This window comes from Pseudopipra pipra, chromosome 17, assembly GCF_036250125.1.
Source record: "Pseudopipra pipra isolate bDixPip1 chromosome 17, bDixPip1.hap1, whole genome shotgun sequence".
Taxonomy (NCBI): domain Eukaryota; kingdom Metazoa; phylum Chordata; class Aves; order Passeriformes; family Pipridae; genus Pseudopipra; species Pseudopipra pipra.
The window spans coordinates 50,147-61,095 of NC_087565.1; the positions used below are offsets into that span (position 1 = coordinate 50,147).

Genomic DNA, 10,949 nt, shown 5'->3' on the forward strand with positions numbered 1-10,949 from the left:
AAAATAGGCTGCCTCAGGGTGACATATATGTTTTCAGCAGCTCCTTTATTTATGACTCTGTTTTCTTTTTCCCAGTTCACAAACCAAAATAAAAATCCTTCCCAGAGTGCAATTAAGGACTTTTTGTACACCAGGAGAACCCACAGTAAACCTTACAAGAACATAAATGCTAGAGCCAGAAAGAAGGACCCCAAACACATTTTCTTTGTATAATATTTTTAAAATGTATTACAAAATTACAGTGTCAATAAAGAAGTAGAAAAATAAGAAATTATTTGAGAAGTCCTTGTGAAATACAAGCACTTTCTCAAAAGGCATTAAATATCCAAACTACCACACATAAACGATCCTAGCATTCAGTGAACTATTGAGACAGTCCCAATCAATATATTGGAGAGGAGTTTTAAAAAAACAGAGAAGTGTATTTTCACTAAAAAGTCTGTCTCAAACTGGGGAAAGCCAGGTCTCAATTGCCATTGTGGAATCCAGCTTCACTTGTGTCAATATCATGTTCCTTAGGTAAGGGAAGAGGAGAAAAAAAAAAAGAGAAGAAAAATAAGAATTTTTACAATAGGGTAGAACTGTCAGATTTTTTGGCTTAACTAGAATATTTGAGAAATAGGGAATACTTGTTAACACAAACAAGTGATCTGTTAATATGCTCCAAACAGACTTCAAAGCACCAAATTTACTATGAAGAATTATTTCAGCACGGAACCGCTCCTGAGTAACAATGCTGGTTTCACTTCTGCACTGCAGCAGTGGCAAGAGCTGTGAACACTCCTGAGGGCACACTGCTTTTACTCAGGCATCATTAATGAATTGGATTTAGCTGAAATTACCAGAACTACCTTCGCATGTACTAATCCCCCCATTAAAATAAAAACTTAATTAACTGAGCACTACACATTCGATACAGATTAACAGTTGTAAGTACTGTGGATGACACTTCACTGGTCTAATTTATTGCACAACAAATGTCTTACATCTCAGGCATCTTGCCTGCGACAAGTGTAGCTGCTACAAAGACACACCAGCCTCAGTGCTGCTACTACCAATTACTCACTTCTAATTTTGTTATTAAAAATACCTGATTCAGTTTCTTAAACTCAACCACTTGGAAGAAGATGTGCTCCAGGATATATTTGGCATCTTGCTTCTCCTTCGGGAGTTTGCTTGTCACTCCCAGGATATCGCCACATTTTCGTACATAGAATTCCAGGTCATCATCAGTACCTAAACAGGCACCCAGGGAAGAAGGCAGGTGAGTATCACACATCTGGATCAGTTCGCAAAAAACTACTACAAATCTTCATTTGTTGTTGGCATTCGGTGAAGTTCAGTCCTATAACTAAGCTCAGCGGACTAGCTGTGAAGTCCTCCTGCAGCTGGCACCTTCTCGTCTTCTTTAGGCTTAAGAATGTTTAGAATAATCTTAACATTTTAACTTCAAAGCATAAAAAGATGTGAAGTTAATCAGTGAGAGCACACAAAGCAATTCATACACGGTGTAGGAAACAGCAGGTAGAAGCATGATAAAATGTCACGTAACAAACAAAATAAAATGTCACAAGTGCATAAAGCCATGTTATCAATTGCCATGAGCTTCCAGTTTCCTGGATCAAGATGAAAGCAGTGGATTTTCAAAAATGAAGCCCATGTTTTAAAATTAAATATAACAACAATTTTCCCCTAAAAACTTGGATTTTATATATAAATGTGTAAACAACCAGTCTGCTTCACTTACATTTGTTTGTGATCTCTGCAAGACGAGCTTTCTCAGAGGAAAAGGTTTCATCTAAGTCAAATAGTTCCAGAGGGGGAGGAGGCAATTCTCTGAAAGCAGGTGGAAAAACCTTGAAGACAAGAAGTAGCATGGCTTATTGCCACATGTTTTCTTACACTTTACAGATCTCTAAGACAACAGTTTTGGACTTAGACTGGACTTGAAGAAACCTTTTACATAAAAGCACCTCCAAAGCCCACAGCACAAAGGGACACTTTTTTGAAAATTCCATTTACATTTTGTGACTAAACTCTTTTGAAATGTTCAGTTATTATTACAAGCATGTCAGAATTATCACCCAGCATGACAACTAGACATACTGCATTTGCAGTTTCTGTTTTGCTCCATAAGACCTAGGTGTTGGCTGAGACAGCTGAGGAACTAAGCTCCCCATAACAGCTCACCTTGGAAACATATTCACGTCAATTCTGGTGAGAGTATTTTCTTTTTCATGCAGTCACTACCTATGGCATAAGCTGGACTTAGGTTTTCAAAGAGCAGTGCATTCAGTTGCACCCCTGCAGCTGTAAGGATTCCAGTACTGCTTTTTCAGTGGCCAGGGTAAAGAAGGATAGAGCCATGACAGCAAAACTCAGACAGAGATTCCTGCTTTTTGAAAATAGTTTGGCACCATCGTAGCTCATGTTGCTTTCAGCCCAAATCTCTGTTGGTAAAAGTTTGATCAGCTCTTGCTGTAAAAGACTCCAGTTTCTACTTCCCCTGAGGATGTGGAGATGGAAGCAGAGCAGGACAGACTGGCTCCTCCCTGGTAGCAGTCAGTGTAGTACTTAGACTGCTGCTTTCTGAGATACCACGTCCTGTTTTCACAGCAAAGGCTGAGCCAGCAGCCTCTCAACTAAAGGCTTACACACACACAGCATTCTGCCATGGCACCACATACTACATTTTGAAGCTCTGTTGATAAGTGTAAATAAGTGTTCTTTCCTAAAAGATAGTCCCTAAAGTGTATTCAACTCCCAAGTGATTAATTATTACTACAGCATTTCTCACTTTAAAAAAAAAAAAAAACACACAACAAAAAAACTATAGAAATGACACACAGAGGTTTTGCATGAAACAAATGAACCACAGAATCATTAAGGTTGGAAAAGGCCTCCAAGACAATCAACCCCAACCTTCATGGAAAAGGGTTCTCCCTGAGCTGCATGAGCAAGGAGGTTACTCACAGCTGGCTGGAGGACAGGTAGTGGAGTCTCAAACTGAGGCTGAATGAGTTGGAGGCGTTCATGTTTCACATTCAGCTCTTCATAAGCTCTGCAGCACAGAAAAAGACAAAGTATGAAGGGAAAAATAATTATATAACATCCATTTCCACTTGCAGGCTGTAGAGATGGATTTTTATGAAGACACTAGGGTCAATGCTATGCACAGTAACAGCATAAAAAAATGGGATGTCCATTTTAGAAGCACCTCAGAGAACTACGTATCAGTAATAACTGACTTCTACAGTGAGAAAATTAGCTAAAATTATGACAGAGGAAGACGATAGGTGGATATAGAAAATACTGAAAAAGAAGGCAGTCACGTCAATTCTTCAAGTAACTTTCAAAGGGGCAAACATGAATGAAGAAAAAGTGATCTAGTTCAAAAAAAGCAGAATTGTGATTTCAAAAAGATTTTTCAGGAAGTCTGTAACTAAAAGTTATTTTTAAAAAAATATTTGTTATGGGATCAGAAGGGAGATCCCACTATCAATTCACAACTAGTGAAAGTACAAGAAATACAGAGTAAGAAGAAAGTGTCCACAACAGAGTGCAGTTTCATGGAATCTGTGTTAAGCTGCCACTACTCAGCATGTTCAGATTTGGCTAACAGAGGAGTTATGACGGACAAAGCTGATAGTGACACAAACTGGTAAAACTGAGCAGCTGACAAATCTCAAGACACAGTTACTAGGAAATGCAAAAGTGAATGAAACGCAGTTTTCAGTAAATGCCAAGTAATTCAGAAGTGGAAAAATGACCAGCTCTCAGTTATCACTCCAGAAAGTGTCCAACATCACTGCAGCCAGTTCTATTGGAACTATCAGATCACTGAATCAGAAGTAGTCAGAAAAAAAGGAGAAAAGTAGGTCAGAAATTACAGCTAAGACAAGAAGCAAGAGAAAACATCATTGTCACACTGTACAAGTCCATCTTCTGGTATATCTGTATTCAGAATGCTGCTTACAGCTCAGCCCCTTCTGCTCTTAAGGAGACACAGTTAAATACAAACAGAAAATGCAGAGTACAGAATGGAATAAATAAATAAGTTATAAGAAAATCACAGCTGCTGACTTGATAACTGAAGGGAGGGCGGTTGTATCCAGCTGATAAAGGGATGTATCAAACAGCTTTGTGAAGTCTCTTGGGTTCTCATCTCCTTCTTGCAGGCAGACTCGCAGTTGCTCAGACAGTGCAGCTGTGTCTGGGAGCATGGTATAGTCTGAAATCTGAACACAGATATGGACACCTGGGATTTAAATTGGGCAACCTCTTCACACAGTCTCTTTCTAGTTTATATCTCACCTAAAATCTCATCTAGAAATAATTATTTCACTCTTTACCAGGTATGGCTCTTTGCAGTGCAGCTCACTAGATCAGGAACTGTCCAAACTCTATTCTGTTGCTGTAAAGCTATTCCCTATACGGATGTTTCATCTGTTGATTCTTTAACATTAAAAGAGTCAGCTTACTAGTCAGCTGTGCAAGACTTGTTCTTTTATGCACTCAGAGTATACAGTTTTATCACATATGCTATTTCCAAATAAAAATAGCATTTGTATACATCAGTTAAAAAACCAACTAAAAATTGACATACAATTTGATCTCTACTCACATACAGAAAATCTACCTTCACTTCCTGCACATTCCTCCTGTCTTAGGGCTCAGAGCAAATTTCAAACTTATTACCCTGGAGCAGCAAATGATCTCATAGAGATGGGCAAATTGGAAAGAGATTTTCACAAATGCAATGTGATAATGAAGAGCAACCTAAGTCTAAGAGATATGAATATTTTTTACTTTGGAGCCATCTGTCTACTCAGACTTAGACCCTGAATGAAGGTTCTGCAACAGCAGCAGCACCCATCTTACTGTTAACCATTTTGTGCTAAATACAGGGTGTGCCAAAACTGATCACACTATTCTTTACCTCCTTGTGGACCTCTCTTACCTCAGGGTCCTCCATATCCATCTGGTTTAAGTGGATATCTGATGTTGTGAGCCACTGGAAAAGCACATCCTGAAGAAGGGCAAAACTTAATTATTTTCAGGAGGATCCAAGTAATCTCATACTAGGCTTAAACATTCATATTAAATCTATTAAATAACATACCATGAAAAATAAGACAAAATAGGTAATAAACCAAAGCATATCTGCTAGTATTGGATTAGAATCTCCATACTGAATCCATTTCACAGCTGTCTTACTCTAAAACAAAGCTACGGAGCCTGGAGTGCTTTGGAAGTACTGTGAAGATCCGCTAAGGTGTTTTTAAATAAAAACCCAACCCAAAATCCCCACCCAACTTACCATGATCTTACCATTTTCTTCTTTATCTAAATATTGATCACTGAACATGTGGGAAGATCCCAATGCTGCCATCTTTCCACCTTGACTCTATCAACAAAGAAGACAATTTAGCAAAAACTCCTTCCAAATCACAGTTTTAGAGATAATTGTTATTGCTTTATTAACTTTCCGCAACCCATCCTTCAGTGTTCAGTATGTAAATATAGAGGCCAGTGGCACGCATGCAGGTCAATATAGCACATCTTCATGTCAACTAATGAGAGAAGAGTTTGACAGTTCTATTATTTGTAAGATAAAATGTAAAATAGACATGTCATTATATTTTAATTATGCTAAAGTAAACATGCATGAAAATCCATTCATGAAACACCTTTGGAATTCTTCTCTAAGATTACCACTCCCACAAGGACATACATTAGAAGAAGTTTTCAACAAAACAGAAACCCTGAAATGTTCCCTGCACCAACTGTGAAACTCATACCATAATACAACTACAGATACTGCTGTAATGAATTTGAAGATACATCAAATAAAGCTCCAGTTTGTTTAACAAATTTCGGATGTTTCACACTCCATGATTCGCAGTTTTAAGCTAATTCTACATGCTTCACCCACAACTGGGTAGATCCTCTGCTCTTACTTTCCATTTCTTCACTTTCTGTTGCTATTCTTTATCACACCTCTTTTCTAATCTAAGAAATCTTGTTTTCCTGCTACCAAGTTTTTCCCTTGGGATATCTTACTATGACAGCTGCAGACAAAATGCAAGTGGCAAGTGTTCTTGTAAGTTCACTTCATGCTGCTGTATTGGCTTTGATTTACACAGTTCATTTCAGCCACAATAGGGGGGGATGAAGTTGGGCATCCTCAAGGAAGAAAAAAATCCCCTTCCTAACAAAGATATCAGAAAACCACAACAAGAAATTCACCTACATAGTAAGAAATGTGTTAATTTGTTCACATTCGCTAACAATATCAATCCTTTGTTTGTACTTATCCACTATTACTAGATTTCTGAATTTATTTTTATGAAATAACAGGCCTGGATGAGTAAGATAACATATGAAAAATCTACTGGTTCCAAGGTGACAGTAATTAATTCGGTATGGTGTACTTACAGAGCTAATGATAGTCTTAATAAATTATCACTAAAAGGGTAGGAAAAAAACCCCAAACTTCAATGAAGAACTAAATATATCCATCTGTCAATCAAAAAATATGTAATCTTTGCTGACCATCAAATTAATTCTACTCTGAGCCCCATGCAAGGGAGTTTACCATAAAAAGAGGCAGGAGTCATTGGCTCATCTAAAGTTTGCAGATGCATCAAAAGACAGACGTGGGTTTGTAAGTACTCCCAGAGGACACACTCCCAATTTTTGTGGGTGGAATGCAGGGCATGTCACAGGCAGAATCCTACCTCATGCTGATAGAAAGCCAGAATAGGCCTGTTGAGTGGGAAGCAGATGGATCCTGTTGACAGAATTGCCACTGCTGGTTTCATCACATTCAGTGTGGCTCCAAAAGGATACACAAAAGTGAGAGCACTGGAGGAAATACAGAAACTCCCTAAGTACCTGCAAGTATAAGGCAGGCTGGACATATGTATAAAACTCAAAGTGCAAACTGCAATTGTGCACTGGTGGTGGAAAGCCAAAGTCTTGCTTCCAACATGCAGATCCTTGTAACCACATTTCAGTCTCTCTCTCTAGGTTTCTCCAGGTTAAAGAATAGTCTTAAATAAGGAAGAAAGAACACTCTTGATTTCTGTTTGCACGCTCCTGCACCTGAGAGAAGAGGAGTGGTATCTAACTCACAGATTGATATATATTTTGGAACAAAACTAGATAAAATTTTGTACACTTCCACTTTCCCTTGTAATCAACCACATGGTCATTTAAAAACTAGCCACAAGGAAGAATACAAACATTTACAGTTATTTATGGAAAAGCTGTGTTCTTCTCAATGCCTTTTTACTTCTTTATCTTACCCTGGATTAAGATTCTTTAAAAAGATGAAGCCTTGCTATGCCTGCAGCCAGACCACCTGCTATCTACAGGTTATTCATATTTACATTTCTTAATCAAATTCAAACTCACAGACTGGGGCAAAAAAGATTGGATCATGAGAGAATTTCTGTCCAAAACTGTCACTCCTGCTCCTTCAGTGGTTATCAAGCAGTACTAAACAGATTCTCCTTTCCAGATATAACCTAAGAAGCTGGCATAAGAAATGCATTAGAGAACCTCAACACAAGCACAACAAACTGCTGCTAATCACGAACCTGCTAATTCTGAGTTATTCTACATATTTTCACATCGGTTTCCTCAGAGAAAAACACTTACTGTGAGTCATGCCCGCTTCCATCTTCATCTGTTGTCTCAAGCACTGTTCTTCTTGCAGCTTCACAGATTCCCCTGCAAGATGTTGAAAAGCAAAACTTACTGAAAAGAATACAGATTACAAGAGTTTACTGTAAAGATTTATATACTCCAAATATTTACCTGTTCAAAACTCCATCAGAAATTAGTGCTTCTTTTGGGTGGTGGTACTTATAATATACATTTCGTACTACAGCATCTTGAAGAAAGAAAAAACATAGAAATTTACATCTGAGCTGATGAGTATACTAGACATAGCAGAAAAATTAGTTTAGCTCTTGGATTCCCTGGGTGTTTGCTTCCAGCACCACAAAGCTGGCATTTGGTTCCTAAAAGAATTCAAATCAGCCTTCACTGATAAATAATATGAGAAAATAAGCCCATCTCCACCTTCTGCAAAGCAGAAGAGGCAAAAGGATGATCCAGTTAAAACAGCATTTAACAAGTTTTACAACTTCAAATTCTATTTTTTTAGTGTATCTTCCAAACCAGGATGAATTAAATCCTGTTGATACAAAAAAAGGTATCGTTTAGAAAAGCCACCAAAGACCCTAAAAATATTTCAGATACACTGAGATACAGTTGACTTCGGTCGGTTGGTTTTGTTTTTTTTCCCACACTGAATGACATTTTATTGGTCTGCTAAAGAAAAGTGCCACTCTTTGTTCAGGGTGAGGATGAAGTGATTCAATTCATTAAAATGTGTGGAAAATGTCTTAAATGAAAGGCTTTTTAATCAAGAAACATCACTAGAATTAATTTTTGTTAGTAAATACCATTAACGCTAACAACTACAGCAAGGGAATGGAAATGGCTCAGTTGTTATCCATGTACTCCGCCCATGGAAAGCTCTCGGTATGCTCCAGTATCACCCTGCCAGGTACATGTAAATTTAAAGAAAAAACATCTTTTGGACCAAGGGATACTTTGTATGAGGGATTTTCTTGGCTTGTATCTACAAAGTCTAAACCTCTTCTTTAGATTTTGCTGAAAACAGATGAATAAAAGCTCTCGGTAAGCCCCATTACCATTATTGAATATGATCCCATATTCTTCTAGCAAGAAGTTAATATTTGTGCCATTACGGGACTCTCCACCTTCCCTGAGCATCACCAGGATGGCTCCACCATCCTCCAGGAATTTCTTCAGAACGGAAAACTAGAAGACAACAAAGATCCAGGAAAAAAAAAAACCAAACACATGAAAGAAGATACACACAAGACTTCAAGAAGTTATAGTGAGACAAGGGAAGGTAAAGGATTCTGACTGCAATTAACTTGATCCTGTGAGAAAAATATTCAAATTTCAACTTGTGTAAATTCATCTAAAGCAGTACAACTGCAGTCTTCTGTGTTGTTCTTTTCTATTTAAGCAAATCTTAAACCAAAATTAATTTGAAAACAGTTATTGATGTCCTACCTCATCAGCACTGAACTTCTCTCTTGGCCCTGCTGTAATCCACAGTTTTACTCCAAACAGTTTCTCCGATGTGATCTCATCTTTTAAGCTATGAATAGATTAATAAAGGCACATGTTATTCTTGGATACAGTTTGGAAACACAACTTTTTTCTTTTGTTTCTTAAAGGACTGGCAAACAAACACAAAGCAAATCACATCAGTCACTTCATATCCTTTCATCTGGGTTTAAAGTTGACAGCATGAGCAAAAACAATCCTTACAATTGTCAACCAACTAAACAGTAAAGCTCCTCTAACAAGGTACTGTGGCAGATCCAGAACTGCTATAAACTGTCACAGCTGCTATTAAACTTTGCACCTGAGGAGCTTCCTCTTGTTCTTTTCATTCTTTTTCTTCTTTTTGCTCTGGGTACATTTCATACAATCACAGAATATCCCAAGCAGGATCATCAAGTCCAGCTCCTGGCCCCGCATAGGACACCCCAACAATCCCACTATGTCCCTGAGAGTGTTGTCCAAACACTCCTTGAGCTCTGGCAGCCTTGGGGCCGTGATCACTGTTTAGGGGATCCTGTTCAGGGCCCAACCACCCTATGGGGGAAGAACCTTTTCCTGATATCCAGCCTAACCCCCTCCTAAACAGTTTGACACCATTTTGTAGCGAACAAGTAAACAATATCATCTGCATAAAGGCTGTTTTCTTTTACCCCCCAAACTCCAAACCCAGACAGACTCAAAAACCTCTATGACGAGTTTCAACCTTTTAACTTACACTCTATCTCTTCCACAGGCAAGGCAGCTGGAAGCTCCAAAGAACCACGCTCAGCATCCCACAGCGACAGAACAGCTGATACCACAGAGCAGTTAATGCAAGAGAGCGACCTTAGCTTATGAGATACATCCCATGAAGGATGGGATTGGCCAGGGCTCTGAACAACCTGGTCCAGTGGAAGGTGTCCCTGTCCATGGCAGGGGGTCGGAACAAGATGATCTTCAAGGTCCCTTCCAACCCATACCATTCTACGATGCTACGGTCCCCAAAGACTATTCGGGCACTCAACGCGGACCACACACACCCGTGGAGGTCTGTCTGTCCCCTCATAGCCGCCCCTCACCTCAGCACCTTCCAGTTCCCGCGCAGCCTCTTCCGCAAGGCCTTGTAGCCGCCGGCCGGCGTGAAGCTCTCCCCCTTAGACGCGTTGAACACTATGGCATTGCGCGGGCCGCTCTCCATAGGCTCCCCGGGGGCTACCGAAGGGCTCCAGCTCCGGGGGGGAGCGGGGAACCCTCAGCACCCGGCGTCCTCCGAGCTGTCCCGCCGTGTCCCCAGCGGGACGCGGCGGCACCACCCACGCTCCTCCCCTAGCAACGCGCCCGGCGGACGCATGCGCGCATCTCTCCGCCCCCCTCCGCGCGAGTGCGAAGGTCGCCTCAGGGCTTCCCTCTTTTCCCCGCCTGGGAAAGGGGTGGGGCGGGACAGCTGCGGTGGGGAGCTGCCTGTCCGCTCTCCTTCTGCCCGAGCCCTCCGCACCGGCCCTGTCAGCGCCCAGGGCAGGCCCGTGACCCCACAGGAAACTGCCACCCTTCAGCCGCCGCAGCTTTCTGGGCCTTAGACACCAGTAAAATCAAAATCCCGGTCCTGACGCCTGCAGGCTCTTCCCTGTAAGGGTGGTGAGGCCCTAGCACAGGTTACCCAGAGAAGCTGTGGCTGCCCCATCCCTGGGAGTGTTCAAGGCCAGGCTGGACAGGACTTAGAGCAACCTGGTCTAGAGGGGCTTGAAGGCTCCTTCCAACCCACACCATCATATGATTCTATGATTAACCTATTT

General features: G+C 40.5%; 1 protein-coding gene across 4 annotated transcripts; it reads right to left on the bottom strand.

Annotated features, from left to right (window-relative positions):
• Nucleotides 1–26: 26 nt before the first annotated feature.
• On the bottom strand, nt 27–10,502 carry IFT52 (intraflagellar transport 52). 4 transcript variants are annotated; one of them, XM_064673590.1, is made up of 13 exons: nt 10,236–10,502; nt 9,121–9,208; nt 8,730–8,859; nt 7,825–7,900; nt 7,666–7,737; nt 6,741–6,867; nt 5,321–5,407; nt 4,961–5,029; nt 4,084–4,238; nt 2,974–3,061; nt 1,748–1,856; nt 1,091–1,236; nt 27–514 (listed from the first exon to the last, which is right to left on the bottom strand). In XM_064673590.1, exons 1-13 carry the CDS (start codon nt 10,352–10,354, stop codon nt 467–469), a joined length of 1,314 nt encoding a protein of 437 aa, XP_064529660.1. In that variant the 5' UTR covers nt 10,355–10,502; the 3' UTR covers nt 27–466. The 4 variants fall into 4 exon arrangements, with proteins under 4 accessions (XP_064529660.1, XP_064529659.1, XP_064529661.1 ...); XM_064673589.1 differs by having other exon boundaries at nt 7,666–7,764; nt 10,236–10,493; XM_064673591.1 differs by lacking the exon at nt 10,236–10,502 and adding an exon at nt 9,893–10,197 and having other exon boundaries at nt 7,666–7,764.
• Nucleotides 10,503–10,949: the final 447 nt, after the last annotated feature.